This window comes from Danio aesculapii, chromosome 12 (assembly GCF_903798145.1).
Source record: "Danio aesculapii chromosome 12, fDanAes4.1, whole genome shotgun sequence".
NCBI lineage: Eukaryota > Metazoa > Chordata > Actinopteri > Cypriniformes > Danionidae > Danio > Danio aesculapii.
Window position 1 is genome coordinate 8,669,204 of NC_079446.1, and position 17,810 is coordinate 8,687,013.

At 35.7% G+C, this 17,810-nt stretch overlaps 1 protein-coding gene across 1 annotated transcript in view; it reads right to left on the bottom strand.

The window, feature by feature from the left end:
* The window catches only part of ccdc6b (coiled-coil domain containing 6b), a 33,284-nt gene extending 16,166 nt beyond the window's left edge, over positions 1–17,118 (bottom strand). Inside the window, exons 1-5 of the mRNA XM_056469818.1 lie at positions 16,874–17,118; positions 7,084–7,233; positions 1,880–2,008; positions 1,704–1,807; positions 1,330–1,493 (exon numbers count right to left, since the gene is read on the bottom strand). Of these exons, the coding sequence (XP_056325793.1) occupies positions 1,330–1,493; positions 1,704–1,807; positions 1,880–2,008; positions 7,084–7,233; positions 16,874–17,107 (781 nt within the window). The 5' untranslated portion in view covers positions 17,108–17,118. The remainder of the gene's footprint in view (positions 1–1,329; positions 1,494–1,703; positions 1,808–1,879; positions 2,009–7,083; positions 7,234–16,873) is intronic.
* Between the last annotated feature and the right edge of the window lie 692 nt (positions 17,119–17,810).

The window sequence follows — 17,810 nt, forward strand, 5'->3', positions numbered from 1 at the left end:
CCATTCATTTTACACTGGCTCAGTCCCTTATTTATCAGAGGTTGGCACAGCGGAATGAACTGCCACAGACAATAATAAAACACAGATATAAAAATTGTTATGAAAAATTACAATGCAATTTGAAAACATTGCAAATGATGAAAGAAGAGTTCAACATGTCTCAATCAAGAAAAAATTTGGAGCTCACATTTGAAGCATAAGTTAAAATGCACACCTTTAATGCTAATACTCCTTTACTAAAATGAAACCGGCATATAAACTACTGTTTATAGCAAAGAGTGTAGGCTATTACAAGAATTTATAATATTAAATATGTTAAAAAATACATTTTTATCTATCTAATAATTCCAGCCAGTTTTTAGTGAATTTGCAGTATTGTCAAAACAGAACTTTCAAGTTGTTATACATGTAAAAAGGCCTAAATGCATGCAAGACCATATAAATATTTTGCTCGTCTACAACTAATGACAGCAGATTAGTCACTGAGAGAGATAGAGGGATTTGCACTCGCGATATCTTTACTGCTCTATTCATTTAACCGAAGAAATGTAATGCTTAGACTATCAGTGCCTTTCACCATCTCTTCTCTTGCTCATTGACTCTCGTCGCCATGATTTCCGAGTATTTTAATTCATTTTTGGGGATCACAGGGCCAGTATAAATTTGCGGGAGACTCGCGGTGCTTCCCGGGAGGGGTCATAAGGTTGGATGAGATGGTAGATAGGGGCGAACGCGTCACAGCAGCTCAAAACACTGGAAATACAATGGCTACACTTGCAAGAAAGAGAGCATCAAGGCGAGTCGCGGCAATAAACGAAACGGAGGTCCCATCGGATCTGTATATGTTTTAGCTGCCATGACGGTGTGACGCATTATGCTCCCACACATCATTTACCTGTGTTGTGGCTGCTGTAGGCTATGCATAATATACGGGAGCGCACGTGATTCTTCGGTCCAGTCAGATGTGGTGCGCGCACACTCATTCCCATACAGCAAAGAGTGGCCATGTAGAATTCCACCGTGCGCGATTCAGAGAGCAGAAATTTGTAAAATCGCACGACCATGTAGAGAAAGAATTCACATGCCGTTGTGTAAATAAGATATTACATACGGCTATTTAGCTTGTTTATTAAAAGTTGTGATCTGGCGCTATACATAAAATACAATTAACTTGATTTAAGCGGGGGCGGGGAAAGCGGTTGGGAGGGCGGGGCGCCCCCTAATATAATTGGAAAGGAAACACTGAGTTCAGAATTTTTTTTCCTTCAAGCATACGAAGAGGTCAGAGTATGTATAAGAGTGTGTATCTAGTGCAATACTGCGACTCACGCTGTAGTTCTGAAGTGCGGAGGTTTTTCTTCAGCCGCTCCACCTCACTCTTGAGAAATCGAATGTGTCGCATCATATTCTCAGGTGAGTCAATCTCCATGGAGATGGTGTCTCTTGGGGACGGAGGAGCAGAAACCGGCTGATCCAGCTTCTCTTGAAGAATCCTGCGCAAAACACAACTGTTAATCTCTGTTTCCATCTACAAAAATGTAGTTTACAGATGGAACTGGCCAATAATACATACAAGCAAGTGTATTCTACTTTAAATATTCAACCTGGCCTTAGTACTTTCTCACTTACATGCCAGTGTTTGTATATCTGAACTTTGGTAATGTTACCTAAAGTAGCACCTACTGAAAACGAAGAGCACCGACCTTTTTTCTGCTTCCAGTTTGTCCATGCGCTTCCATAACCGATTCACGAGTGCTTCTTGTTCTTGCTCTAAAGTGTTCTCCAAGTCAATCTTTTCACGTCTGAGCTAGAAGGATAGAAACAGTTGAAATATATGCAAAGAACTGAAAAGAATCTCCTGGGACTGATTAAGGCTTACCTGTTCTAAGGTGAGCTGTTTGGAGATGGTGTCGTTCTCCAGCTTCTTGATCTTCTTCATCAGTTTGTTGACTTGAAACTCCTGCTCCTGTTCTAAGTGCTGCTCCAGTTCAGCTTTCTCATGTTGGAGCTGAGCAAGAAATGGACAAAACAAACTTTACACTGATAGATTTGTGAGTGTGCCAGTCTGAAGGGGCACAAGATTTATATTCTAGTCTGTATTATAAAAAACGCCAAAAAAAAAAAAGAAAAAAAAAAAAAGAAGAATCACAGTAGGTTCTGATTCAACTAAAAGGCTCAAAATAAACAACAAACTTAATAGAGAGAGAGAATTTTGAGTTTATTGCCATGTCAGCTTTTCTGGCTATGTCATGGCAAATTAACAGATTTAGTTTACCACATTTTATAAATACCACTTCTATAATTATAAAAATATTATAACAATTAAAAGTAATCAACAGCAATAAACTACAAGCTTAATACAATTAACCCTTTTGCAGCCAAGATGCAATACATTTATCAAAGTAGTGGATAAAATATTGAGAATATTACAAAAGATCTGCTACAAATCAATTGCATTTTAAAAATTCTAAAAAAAGAATTCTAAAATAAAAATAATCTATTTTTTTAATTATATAATACAATATTAAAATAAATAAATAAACAAATAAAACATACATGAATAAAAAAAAGAAAATAAATAAGTAAAATTAAATAAGAAAGTCAAATACACAAATATAAATAAAATAATATAATACACAAATAAAAAGAAATAAATTTTTTTTATTAAAAATTAAAAAAAATTATATTAAAACAAATATACATGTAAATATACACATACGGAGAGAGAGAGAGAGAGAGAGAGAGAGAGAGAGAGAGAGGGGGGGGGGAGGGAGGGAGGGAGGGAGAGAGAGAGGGGGGGGGGGGGGGGAGGGAGATAGATAGATTTTACTAAATAAATTACTAATTGAAGTAATTCAATATTATCCCTTTGACTGCCTCTCTACCAAACGGTTGACCATGTTTTTACGGTTTTAAATAATGACTGTTAATGTCACTTAAAGAATATTTTAAATAATGGCTTACACACACCGTATTGTTGGTTTACAAAAAAAAAAAAAATAATAATAATAATAATAATAAATTAATCATAAATCCTGTTGCACTACTACACTTGATTTTGGTTTTATTGTTATAAAAAAACAAAAAAAAAAAACAGGAAAACATGACAATCTGTAATATTGAGGCATATAAAAAAAAGGTGATTTAGAATACAAGTTTTATTTTACAAGTTTTATTTTAGTATTTTTTTTAACAAATTGGTTATATGACTTTTTCATAGTATATGTATTAATTCTGGTACTTTTACCATAAACCGACAATCAGTTATAGGACAAACTGCATAGAGTGTGTTAACTGGCACTATTAGGAGTTAAGAAATGCAATCCAAACATTTTTTTCTTGGTGGGGTATTTAAAGGGTTATTGTCTTTAATTTGTATTTGTAATCAAAATTTGCAGGCTTGAAAATAAAAACACAAATCAGATTTTTTATACTTTCATTAAATGTTAGCCTCAAACTTATGTATGAACTGATTTGATCACTGCCAACATTTGCATTTTAGATGACAGACGAAAAGGTCAGACCGCAGACTTTTCTAATGACATTGATCTGCACTTCAGATTGTCCAGTCGAAACTCAAGAATCAGATAATAGAAATCCATTTGAATTTTACATTGAATGTTATATTTTAAGACTCTTTAGACAGTTGCGGTTAAAACCTAGTTTTTCAAAGCTCAACGGCTCAGGTCCAGCTGTGATACAAACTAAATGCTGCTGGCTATTTTTAAGCCGGTAGACCTGCTCAAAATTTCTCACCCCAGCTTTCCGTTTCACTGAAAATCGAATGATGAACTTTAAAACATCTGAAGGGTGTAGAAAGACAGTAATTATACAAGCAAACATCATGGAAATCATTTGGTTCCAGTTTTTGTTTTGCTTTCCTTTAAATTAAACCGCTTCCTGATTTCCAGACTTAGCTCAGAACAACATTTGTTGAGTCTGAATGCTTACAGCTGCATTTCCACTAAATTTGCAACCATGACTCAACATTTTCCCATCTGTGATGAAGTGGGTACACAGATGACCATATGATTCTCTGCAGCTCTCTCTTCCCCACTCCATCTATGCCTCTTTCTCTCCTATTTCAAAAGAAACCGTGGGCATACAAATTTCCCCTACCTATTTAAGCCTTAATAAGTTCCTTAAAAGTGGCATTGCTAAAACAGTTCCCCTAAAAAAGCATGAATCACTGCCTCAAAGCCGGATGAATTGAGACTGCAGTGAAACTAGAAAGGGCTTTTTGAGGAAGCTTTCTTTTTTTTGCACGCAGTTACCTCAGAAACAGTCATCTATCACTCCTAACAAGTGTAAGTGCAGGTTTAAATAAGAAGATTTGGTAAAGGCTGCTAATAGAGCAGACTTCAAACAGCATTTGCTGTACTACCAACATGGCACGTGAAGCTGGGAACAATTCTCTTTTACCTACAGTTGAATATTAACCCTTGTTTTTATATATATATATATATATATATATATATATATATATATATATATATATATATATATATATATATATATATATATATATATATATATATATATATATATATATATATATATATATATATATATATATATATATATATATATATATATATATATATATATATATATATATATATATATATATCCCAAATGTTGCAAGGAATTTTCCACCAAATAATATTTTTCCTTCTGGAGAAAGTCTTTGTTTTATTTCGGCTAGAATAAAAGAAGTTTTTAAATTTTTTTTAAAAAACATTTTAAAAGGTCAGTATTATTTCACAATAAATACTTTAAACGTCACTTTAAGCTGAATACTAGCATCTTAAAAAATATATTAGTAAAATATTATGTGCCGTCATCATGGCAAAGATAAAGAAATCTTTTATTAAAACTATTAAGTCTCGAAATTTGTTGAAAAAAACACTTCCATTAAGCAGAAACGGGGAACAAAAATATACGGAGGGCTGATAACTCAGGAGCTGGTTTGCTAATAGTTTCAGCCAACACAACACTTCATCACAGCTTCAGCTAAGTGCATCATAACTCCTTCCAAGGAGCGCTAGAAACCTTGGAGTTATGATCATTCTGAACTTCAGACAACATAGAATGTCTGACAGATTAGCCTTATGCAACATTGAGAGGATGAGGACCTTCCCTTTAAGGACACAAACAACTAGCACTGACAAAAACCAGTTGGTCAGCTCGTGGCTGATCCCATCTATACCAAAAATGCTGCATATGAACACACCAAATGAAGCCGACTGAAAAGAGAGCAGGCATTCTGCTCCAGCGTGAGGATGTGTCTTTCAGCACCAGCAGGGGCAGTAGTCTATCTTCTCACTCCACAAAAGAAAACCTGAACTTCTGTACTTGTCCCTCACAATGAAGGGATTTTCTTGGGCAAATGTGTCTGATAATCTAATAATAAACTCTAATAATAAATCTAATAATCTATCTAATAATTATTTAATAATTTATCTAATAATAAATAAAAAGAATTAGACAGTGTTCTGTCAATTTCTCCAACCTTGTCAGATTGTCCTACCTCCCATTCAAAAAGTAGATGGCACATGTTGATGACGCAATATGGTACCCATCAGATTTTGCTACCAGTGTAAATTTTAATGTGAAGTAGTGTGATATGAAGCTGTAATAATCGCCTACCTAATCCCCAACCCAAACTTCAGAATCATTTAAATACAGTGGTGGTTACATAATCTGATGGGTAGGACACCAGCATCTTTGTCTTCTTTCTTGATTTATTTACATGTGTATACATCACTGCATTTTTTTTTGGTTCTTGGGCTCTGATTGGTTGCTTAATATCCAATCAGGGCACTCTCTTCATCCACTGTCCAACAACGATTCTACAAATTAGATCTTAAATGTGGCCAATTTTATAATGGCATCACAGTTCACTGGAAGCACCCGAGCTGGCTTATTCAAAATTAACAAGTCCTGTTCATATAGCCCATTGCCTTACATACTGAGGGAATGACCTGCCTAACTCGAAAGAGATATTTTTAATAAATGTCTAAATAATTATATTAGCCCTCTTACTCTTTGCACTTCTTTTTAAAATTCTATTCAATCCATTTTTTTATTATTTAAATTTGTGTTATTTAATTATGCTTGAGCCAGGGTTTGGCCAAAGTTTGTTGTAATTTAGGAGGACCAGTGTCCTGAAGAGTCAAACTCCGACTTGCTTCAACACACCTGTGAGGACGTTTCTAGCTAGCCTAGTAAGAGATACGCTGCGTCCCAATTCGCATACTTCTACTGTGTTCATAAAGTATGTACTTTGCTGTGAAGAATCATTTTGAGTGCGTAAGAGAAGAGTATGCAAACTTTGAGACATATTACTTCCTCATTAACGGACCGTTATGTTGCTTAGCTACGTTCCTAATCAATCATCTTAGCACATCATTTACATTTCTTTCATATTTAATTACCTACCCTATTGGAGAAGCAGCAGCAGGTTAATCTGCCATCCGCGAATCTTTCTTGCAGAGAATCTCCTCAGGTCTTTGGATAATTATGCATTCAGAAGTTAATGTCCAAACAAGTCTTTCTACAAGTTCACATTTTTGTTGCAGATGAATATAACACAGAAGTTGGCTAGATATTAATTAATCATTCAAACAAATTTATTTAAATTGACAGTTGGTCTCGCACGTCCACCATGTTTGTAGTTTTTTCCTCAGAATTTGTAGTTCTAATTGAATTCATGTCCAACGTGCAATGTATTGTGGGCAATGTTAATGGTTAGAGTATGGACGGTTCTACATTTTGAATTTCTAACGAAAATAGTACACCATCCAGAAGCCTTTGGCATATTTTTTTTTTTTTCAAATTACTATGACTTGGAACATACTAATTCTATTTTCGAATATTATTTAGGACCATTAGCCAACAGTATGCAAATTGGAAAGCAGCACTTGATTACCTCGCTCAGGTGTGTCTGATTGGGATTAAAGCTAAACTATGCAGGACATTGGCCTTTCACAACTGAGTTTGAGCTTTGTTTGAGCTAATCAGAGCTGTATATTTCAGCAAAATGAATCCCAGACAGGGACTGAACAACAGCAGATCACTTACTTGCATAAGTTTCCGAGAGAGCTCATTGGTGAGGAACTCCTCTTCCTTCTCATAGTTGACTGCTAGCGTTTCTTTCTCTTTCTGCAAGGCTTGAATCTTCTTAAACAGGGTATTACTGATGAACTCTTCTTCTTGTTCTGCTCTCGCTTGCTAAAAAGAAAGAAAGAGATATTTTTAAAAGCACAGCAGCATTGCAGCCACTGGTTGCAGTTTCAGTCTGTAAACCATTTTTTCCACTTTAAAATGATATTATGCATGAATGGTAATAAACAGTCAATAATAAAAAACTGGTTTTAAATAAACAAAGCTTTTTTGTTACTGTTAATGGTTTGTGATAACCATGGTAAATACAAAAAAAAAATGATAGCACAACGGCATTTTTATTCACTTTTTATTTAGTTAATCTCTGCATGAGGTAAACTTAAAAAAAAATTTTTTTTTTAAGTTTTATAAATTTCCTTAAATTTAACCCTTGTGTGCTGTTGGCGATGTTTTCATTTACTCTTAGGTGATTTTGAGGCTCAATCTGGCCACAAATTTCTCTGTGTTTCAGCAAACGGAATGATTTTTGGTGGCAAATCTTTGACACATTTTTGTGAAAATGCTTTGGAATTTTTCAAAAACTCAAAACACTCTGGGCAAATTTACTTATTTACAAACAGTAAAAATTACAAATTTTAGCTTTCTCCAACACAGGGTTAACGCAGGTTTCTCTGAGTAAATTAAGAGTTTTATGACCTTTGTAAGGCCATATTAGACCATTTTGAGAGATGTAAACAATAACGATGGTCCTAACAAATTTCCTGTTTTACAGTTTTAATTTCCATAGCTTCTGAGAATCCATAAGTCCAAATATTGATAAATAATCCTATGGCAGGTGTTTTAATGTAAAGTTATCTTTGAATTGCCTCTTGTTACTGTTATGAAACAGTTTGACCACAAGCAGGAAATTTTCATGGGCTCATGCCATCACCACATTGAAATGGTCTATTGAAGGAAATTTCAGACTTATATGGGGCAAAAAGGTTTTTGTTTTTCTAATGTGGCCAGAAGAATTATTTTTACTTGCTCCTCTAAAATTCTAGTTTAGTTCTTTAGTTTCAAATTTGTGTCAAAAGAAGCAAAACGTTTTTTTCCCCAGCATAACTTTTTTTAATAAAACAAAAATGACAAGTTTTAAAAACTATAATAAACTAAATTTATGCACCACAGTCTGTCCACATCAGTGTCCTCATCGGGTAGCTATAAATAATAGCCATAAGAACTTAAATGTTATTGTGAGGATGCAAGGAAGATAATTAAACTATATTGGTGAATAGAGTTGATCCATTGGTAAACACTTTGAGATGGACTGTTAGTTGTACCGATTGGGTAGCTTTACATTGACAAAGAAACATTAAGACCTGTTAAAATGAAGACCTACAACACCATATTTTAAGGAATTTAAGACTTTTTAAAGTCTAAAATTGTTTCCAAAACTTAAAACATTTCAAGACTTTGAGGGACACCACCAACAAAGGGAAAACTACCAACAATCTTGAACACATGATTATATGGTGTTAAGTCTTTGCAATCCAAAAATGTTGTTATATTGAAAGTCAATGAGGCAAAAACAGCCCCCAACATAACGAAAGGGTAGTCAATTTGAACAATACGCAAGGGTTAATAAAGAATTGAAAAACTGTTACAGATGACTTGAGAATCACATGGTGCTGCAACATATTGACCACCCAGGGGAATCATTAAAAAAAATAAGACACTTTGCTTAGATATTTCACAGTAAGGGTGCTTTCACACTTTGTTCAATTGCCTGGACCGAACCCAAGTTCAAATGCCCCCTCTTGCCACCCTCTCTGCTCCAATTTTTTCCTTCTGAACCTGGTACACTTGTGTCATCAAGCTGCTGTTTTGTATATAGCTGTTGCTAGATGATGGCCATGAATGCAAAGCGCCAAAATGGAGACGTCCGCATATCATGGTCATTCTGCTTTTACTAAATCTTTTGGTTTTGTAACCAAAACCAAAATACAGAGAGCCACTTGCATCTTTCTGCCGCAAAAAAAATATAAAAAAATGTTGAGAACGTCACATAATGTCTGCAAAAGTCGTTTTTGGTGGAGACAAGCAGACATTATCACTGTTTGCATTGGGTCAGTCCCCCTTGTGGCCAAAGTAGGTAATACACAGACATCCACACACAAATGAATGTTATGAAAATGAAAGTTTGTTGTACTGTTGGCGGTTCACCTCTGTTATTTTGTACGATTCCATTCACATCAGAAGTGAACTGTACCAGAGTTTGCATGAACTGTACCCCAGACCACCTCTTTTAAGCGGACTCAGGTACGGTTCACGGGTGCACACCTGAGTTCAGAAGACATGTTCACACTAGCTAAAGGTACCATACTTTGACATCAAACAAACCAGGGTGCGGACTAAAAGTGCTAATGTGAAAGCAACCTAAAGGCCCGTTTCCACTGAGTGGTACGGTACGGTTTGGTTTGGTACGCTTTTATAGCCGTTTCCACTGTCAAAAAGCGTACCGAACCGAAGGGTACCAAACACGAGAAAGGGTACCAAAAGGCGGAGCTAGACGCGCAGCTGAACGCTATTGGTTTACAGAGATACGTCATTCGCTTACGCAACAAGCCAGAATGAAAACAAAAAAACCGCCATGTTTAAAATACATGCACAGCCGAGAGATTACAGCGGAATTATTTATACATATAATAACGAGCCATGGTCGACCCGGGCTCAAACAAACCTTGTCGTCGTCTTGATAAACAGCCACAAAGCCATGGAGTAGAGCAGATTTACCCTGTGCCGCGTAGTTTTTTTACGAGGCAGGCTGAGGCGCGAGCGGTTTCGCTTTCTTCCTTGCGCTCGCCGTGCATCTAACATTATATCTGAAATAACAAACTTCTTAAGCTGATGATAATAACCTGCGCTTGATTATTGACCTGCTTTTGAAACCCGATCCTGTCAGACACTGATAAACGCGAGAGTGAAGCGTGAAGAAACAGAAAAGCCTGAAAAAAGGAGCACATTATTTTTTCAGCAAACGTGAACAAACTGCCTTGTTTAACTGTTATTGTTATTATCACCTTTTGGACTAATATGAACTCAGAATGATGGAATTGTTCTCTAACAGAGGCTACACGTGCTGCTGAAGATTACAGACACAGATGAGAGGTTTTCACTGGTCTATATATTGTGTTGTTTTTTAACCTAAATACGGACGAAATGTCTGTTGTGTGTAGTTCTTCTGTTGTGTGTAGTTCTTCTGATAACATATCGGAGACTGTAAGGAGCTGTATGTGTTTATATATGTTCATTTATTTAGTTATTTAATATAATTACAAACGTTTCAGTAGGCTGTTTCGCACTGTCATTGATCAGCAGTTATAATCAACTCATGTTCATAGAAAGGTTAGTAATAAACATTTCTACACAAGTATTTATGTGTATGAAGCGTCTGTTTTGTGAGAAGTGCTTTTCATATGATACGTAAGTGACCCGTACAGCTTTATTGTAGACATTTCCTCCAGCGAGAATGACGTCGACTGAAACTTTCTGTCATACACCACACCCACCAAAAGGGTACCCTTGTTAGTGGAAACGCAAGCCTGATAAAGGTGACCCGTACCAAACCGAACCGTACCGTACCAGTCAGTGGAAACGAGCCATAAGTGAAGAATCAGATTGATTTCTTACAAGCATCTTAAGCAAGTTGCCTTCTGTGACTTATGACTGAAGCACAAAATACCTAAAAAATAGGGTTGTTGTTAAATGCATCAACAAGAATTCAAAGCAATGCAGAAGGCAGTAAAATTAGACCTGTTTGAGCACTAGTTTTACACACTGAAACATCATGAATGAGGATATAATCAAAGGAATTTCAAAACTGTGGTTTTGTTATAATTTGTAGAGACAAGCAGTTGTGTAAAAGCAATTTTCAATGCACTCCAAATCCCAATTTCATAAAGGAACTGAAAGTCTAACAGAAACCATGTTATTTCTACATCCAGGTGTTGCCAAGTGTGCAGGCCTTAACCTTGAGAAAAAAAGGAAGTATAAGAAGATAAAGAGTTTATGCAGATAAGGATGACTAAATCTGACTAAGCCAGAGACCAGCTGCTTTTTTCTCACTTTTAAAATGTACAAATAAACATTTGCTCACAACATAAGAACAAATGTCATCTGATCATCAAATATTAACTAGCAAGACAGACTGTACTGTACTGCACTTTACAGAACTGCAGCAACAACATATCAATATTTCATGCTCACAGGTTAATCAATTCATCATTCGGAGCATGAGACTGTTTGTGTTCCATACTCATTGAACTATATGCCAGGTTTATGTGTAATCCTATAAATCCTATGGTATTATACATGATATATTAAGAGCTCTTAATGATCCACCTCATTAAAATTTGGTTGAATAATGTGTTACAGTCTGTCATCAGATTAATAATTTATACTTTCACAATTTGAATTTATAAGGCTTCAGGATGAAAGATGTATTTTTTTCTCCAAGTTTTAATAAAAAAAAAAATGATCAGAATATTTTATAAGCAATAATACAGCAATCAATATTACAAGAGAAACATTTAATCAATTTAAATGAAATAGAAAAACATAAATGTTCTTAAAAAACATTTAATGAATTAAAATTAGAAAAAAACATACATTTTCTTACGGCTGGGTGATAAAATCGGTATCTGTATTTATTGACCACACATTGTTAATAATGACAAAAAACAAATTCAGTATGAAGTTTCAGTATGAAGGCTATAGTTTTATCAAATGTGGCTGCTGAGTGTGGGCCTTGGAAGCAACGCCAATAAGCTTAGGGTGTAAGATTGTAATTTCCAATGGAAGAAGGCGCGCGACTTACACGACATGCACATGGTGTGCAAATAAGTAGAACCAATCAATCTGCTTCACACTTTGTATGAAATATACCCCCATTTCAGTAATAACGGTAGACTAATTACCTCAGACATGCACAGCACGTCCAAACACTGCAGTGCTTTTTACTTCTCTCCACAAACTTGTATCAGAGATGCAGAAATGTTTTGTCCGTTTGTCATCCTCTGAAAAAATGGTTGATAGTCGCCTTGTTACGAGACAACATGGGAGCGCGAGCACAAAGAAAATTGTGAAGAATAGCAGCAATAGGAGATTGCAATTAAAAATGCAAGGATGTCGCCAGAGTGGCTTTTTGGTTTCTTTTCTTGTGCATCCCAGGCACTAGCTCCCCATGTAAAAAAAATTTTTAGTATAGGGGGTAATATAGTCATTCAACTTCACAATTTGTAATATTGCAATATGTATTTCAATAATGATGGCTGGTTCCTTTACTTGAAAGTTCATCATACCATCATTTGTTTTGTTTACAGAGTTTGAGGTTCACTGGATCATTATTATTCACACCTCACAGATGTTGATCCACCTATAGCATTGTACACACTTTGTAACATTTTATTCATCAAGTTTAAGAGTCTCTTTAACACTGTTTATTTTATTATAAAGAGATGAGATATTGTGTTTAAATATTTTTGTTTTTGACTATTAAAACTATTTGCCTCAATGGTGGGAAAATTAAAATAAAGTGGTAAAAAAATAAATAAATAAATAAAAAAAAATCAATATTTCTAATTGTATTGTTAAAAAAAAAAATCTTAATTTTTATAAATGCACACCGAATGATTTGAAACATGATATTGTGATAATTTTTTGCAATATCACCCAGCCCTACATTTTCTTATTTTTTATGAATTAAAAAAAACAAAACAAAAAAAAAAAAAAAACATTTTCTATAAAAAAAAAACAATAATAAAAAAAAAAAAAAACACGCACACAGAAAAATGTATACTAAAATGCTTTTATTCTGTATTTGACTTTACTGATTTACCCTTAGACAATATGTATCGACCAAGTTGGGCATTTAAACATCACTGTATTACTCTGTGTTTGTTGGTATTTTTGAAATTGATATTTCACTAAGAATTATATTACTACATGTAGCTATTAATATGCATTTTATTGAAGTAGTTTGCTGATGATAGAAGCCATCAAATCACCTTTAAATACAAATAAATAAATAAATACATAAATATATATATAAATAAATAATGGGAGGTATCGCTTTCATGCTCAGTATTGGGTGTAATTAGTTACAAAGTAATTACTGTAATTAAATTACCTGTCCACTGAAAAAAGTAACTGATCACTGTTACTAATTTTAATTACGATACTTATAATATAGTTGCCTTAAATATTCACTCACTTCAGCTTAATCCCTGCCTTATCAGGGTTGCCACAGCAGAATAAACTGCCATTTACTCTGAAACATGATTTACACTGGCCAAAGAGCACAACCCTCAGTGCTGGGAAACACTCACACACTCTCCCATTCACACACTACAGTCAATTTAGTTTATTCAATTCACCTAGTCTATGCATTGAGATTGGATTATAAGTAGTAGGCTACCAGGTCAAGTAATTGAATTCCTTACACAGTAGTCAATTTACTTCACAGACATAGTAATTTGGAAAGTAATTAACTTTCAACTTTAATGATTGCATCATTAATTAGCTTTTTTTTTTTTTTTTTTAAGTGAGCCATTTGGGTAAAGTTAGTTTTATATTCGCACATTCTGACTTTGTTCTTAATAATGTAATTCAATTTAAGTATTGTTTGCAAATTCTAAAAAGGCAAATCCTATTAGCAGCCTACGACTATCAGAGTACAACATTGCTAGTAACATGCTGATTCATGCTAGTAACATGCTAGTTCATGCTAGAATCATGCTAGTAACATGCTAATTCATGCCAGAAACATGCTAATTTATGTTAGTAACTGCCTAGCAACCACTCAGAATACTTTAACAACCCCCTAGCAACACCTTAGCACGACTTAGTAATGACTTAGCAACCACCAAGCAAACACTCAGAACACCCTAGCAACCGCCAAGCAACACCTTAGCAACTGCCTAGCAACCACTCAGAACACCCTAGCAACCACTTAGCAACACCCTAGCAACATCTTAGTAATGGCCTAGCAACCACCTAACAACGTCTTTGCAACCTCCTAGCAACCACCTGGCAATGCCTTAGCAACTGCCTAGCAGCCACTCAGAACACCCTAGGAACCACCTAGCAACACCTTAGCAACCACCTAACAACGCCTTAGCAACCGCCTAGGAAACACCTTAACAACCAGTCAAAAAAACTCTAGCAGCAACCTAGCAATGCCTTAGCAACGACCTAGCAACACCTTAGCAAGCACTCAGAACACCCTAGCAACCACATAGCAACATCTTAGTAACATCTAGCATTGCCTTAGCAACCACCTAGCAACGCCTAAGCAACGTCTTAGTGAACACCTTAGCAAGCATTCAGAACACCCTAGCAACCTCCTAGCAACACCTTAGCAAGCACTCAGAACACCCTAGCAACCACCTAGCATTGCCTTAGCAACCACCTAGCAACGCCTTGGCAACCACATAGGAACGCCTAAGAAACCCCCTAGCAACACCTAGGTGAACACCTTAGCAACCGCCTAGCAACACCTTAGCAAGCATTCAGAACACCCTAGCAACATGTTAGCAACCACCTAGCAACACCCTAACAAGCACACAGAACACCCTAGCAACGCCTTAGCAACCATTCAGAACCCCCTATCAACCGCCTACCAAGAAACATGACAATCTATACTAGAAACACGCTAACATACATGTACTTCTCTATGCCGACTGTTTCAAACTTCATAAAAACTTCAATTAGGCTACGTTCACACTGCAGCCAAATGTGGCCCGAATCTGATTTTTTTGCCCACATGTGACTCGGGTGATGACAGTGTAAAAAGCCCAAACCGCATGGAATCTGATCTTTCCAGGTCAGATCTGTGCCACTTTCATATGTAGTCTTAAATCAGACACAGATCTGATGTTTTGCAATGCGACCGCAGTGTGAACGGTTATGTCGGATTTCATGTGACTTTTACAAAGTCTTCGAGTGACATGCGCCATCATTCTGTGCTGCAAAAACATTGCCTAAAACGCAGCTCTCCTCGCCGCCCACCCTCATCACCGCTACGTAACCAACCAATCACAAAGCTTGCACTACATGTTGTTGTGACGTGTAGTTAAAATTTGAGAGATGTAAGGTTATGCGAAGGCTGCGCGTGCACTTGACAGAAGTATAATATTAGAATAATATAATAAGTATAAACCATAACATAAGTATAAATTAGCCTTAAAGCAGGGTCACATGACTCCACACACGGTAGGAAAAGTAATTGAAAAAAAATGTACCTGGAAAGATTAGATCAAAATCGACATTCAGAACCTATAATCGATTACTTTTCGATTAATTGCACAGCCCTGAAAGGGAGCGTGTCACAAGTTATCACTATTCAAAAATGAACGAATGTGCAAATATAAAACCAACTTTACCTCAGTAAGTGAACCTTATCCACATGTAACCATACACTTTATACTCTTTTGTTAGCTTAATCATAAAAAAAAAACATTTATTTAAACCAAACCAAGTAACCCAGCAAGCCTTTTTTTGTTTTAAAAGATGTCTAATAGACATCTAAACAGTCATCTAGGCTAAAACAAGGCTAAATTTAGGCTCTCAGTGAAAATCTAAAAGACATCTAAGAATAGGCCAAAACTAGACCAGTCATCAAATAAATAGAAATGAAATCTACACACATAAAGTCAAACTGTTTGAAGTCACAATCAGTTTGATGACTAGTCTAGTTTTGGGCTATTCTTAGATGTCTATTATATTTTCACTGACAGCCCAAGTTTAGCTTTGTTTTAGCAAAGCTGTCTACGTTTTGATATCTATTCGATGTCTATTAAACACAAAATTGTTAGCTGGGGAGTTAAATATAAAAAAAGAGACTGACTTCCCACAGTTAATTAATGTGAAACCAACATTACCTCAGTAAGTGAGCCTTGCCCACATGCTAGCGTGCATTTTATACTCTTTTGTTACCTTAATAATAATTTAAAAAATAAACATTTACTAAAAACCAAACCAAGTGACCAAGCAAGCCTTTTCTGTTTTTAAAAGATGTCTAATAGACGTCTAAACATAGTCGTCTTGGCTAAAACAAGGCTAAATTTGGGCTGTCAGTGAACATCTAATAGAGGTCTAAAAATAGGCCAAAGCTAGACTAGTCATCAAATAAACAGAAATGAATGACTACACATATAAAGTCTGTCTAATTGATGAATAGTCTAGTTTTGGCCTGTTCTTAGATGTCTATTAGATTTTCACTGACAGCCCAAGTTTAGCCTTGTTTAAGTCTACGTTTTATTATTATTAAACACAAAATTGTTAGCTGAGGAGTTATACATACAAAATGAGACTGACTTCCTACAGGTAAGTAATATACCAAAACACAATTAACGTAACGTTAATATTATTGTGCTGCTAAGTTAGTTGACATGCTAAGATTGATATTTCTCTGACAGTGTATTTCACTTTAAACGCAACCAGAACTTCAACTCAAACATTAAAATGTGAATTAAAATGTGTTTGTTTGTTATTTTGCAAATTATAATATAAATTCTGAAAATCAACACGACACACCAGATAACAATATGAGCTAATCATTAGCACATTAGCTTTAGAGAACTGTAACAGCAACTCTAAACGTGTTTACCACCACATGAAACACGCAATCAGGTTATGACCAGTGTTTGCTTTCATAAGCATTCAATCAATCAAGTATTAACAGTAAAAGTAGTTATGAATGACTCACTATGGTTACGCTGGCTTTGCGCAAGTCTCTGTTCTCCTCCTGCAGAGCTTTACACTTCAGTTTAAACGTCTCGAGCTCGATCTTCAACACTTTGTTTTCTTGCTGCAAAGACGCCAGGCGGTTGGACAGCTCCTCAAGACGGAATGAAGAGATGAGGATGGAGGAGGATGAAGATGAGGAGCAGTGAGGGGTGGCTCCGTCCGTATCGCTCTCACTCGCGCTATCCGCCATCATTGAGCATCAGTGTGTGAATGAGTCAACGTGCGGATGAGGGGGAATCAAATACTGCTGTGGCACGCCAGTCCCTGCAGCGACCCCTACTGATTCGATTCACTTGAGCGAGTCGATTCGTCAAAACGGTTCGCACTGAAAATGGGCGGGAGAGATTAAAAGCACGATGGGGTTCAGTAATAATTCTGCAGCTTTAAATTGTGTATTTTAAGATTAAAGATACTTAAATATAAGATATTAAATATAGCTGTACATTGTTCAATTATTGTTTAGACAGCGTTATCATGTGTTAGATGTTAATTTTCTCAGCGATGATTCGTTTGGACCAATCACAGTCCTCTCCCGTTTAATAGGAATTCACTTTATAGATTACGGAGGCGCATGTGGTACGTACCAGTTTAATTAATTATTCAACATTTAAGTTTAAATATAATATTTATGAGCAAACAAATATTTTTAAAATAATAATGATGATAATAATAACAACAAAGTGTTGAAAACTTAACCTGTTGCGTATGGTACGTTTGGTTAAGGCCTGATAAGTTTGTAGTCAGCGTCAGCAGTTCAGCCTGCTAATGAAACTGAAGACCCTGGTTTCGGTAAGTTTGACAGTTAAAAAAAAAATGGCCACATAAGAAAGATGGAGGCTATATGGAGTCTACCAAATGACATAAAATGTTCAACTGTTTCTTAGGCAATGACAAAT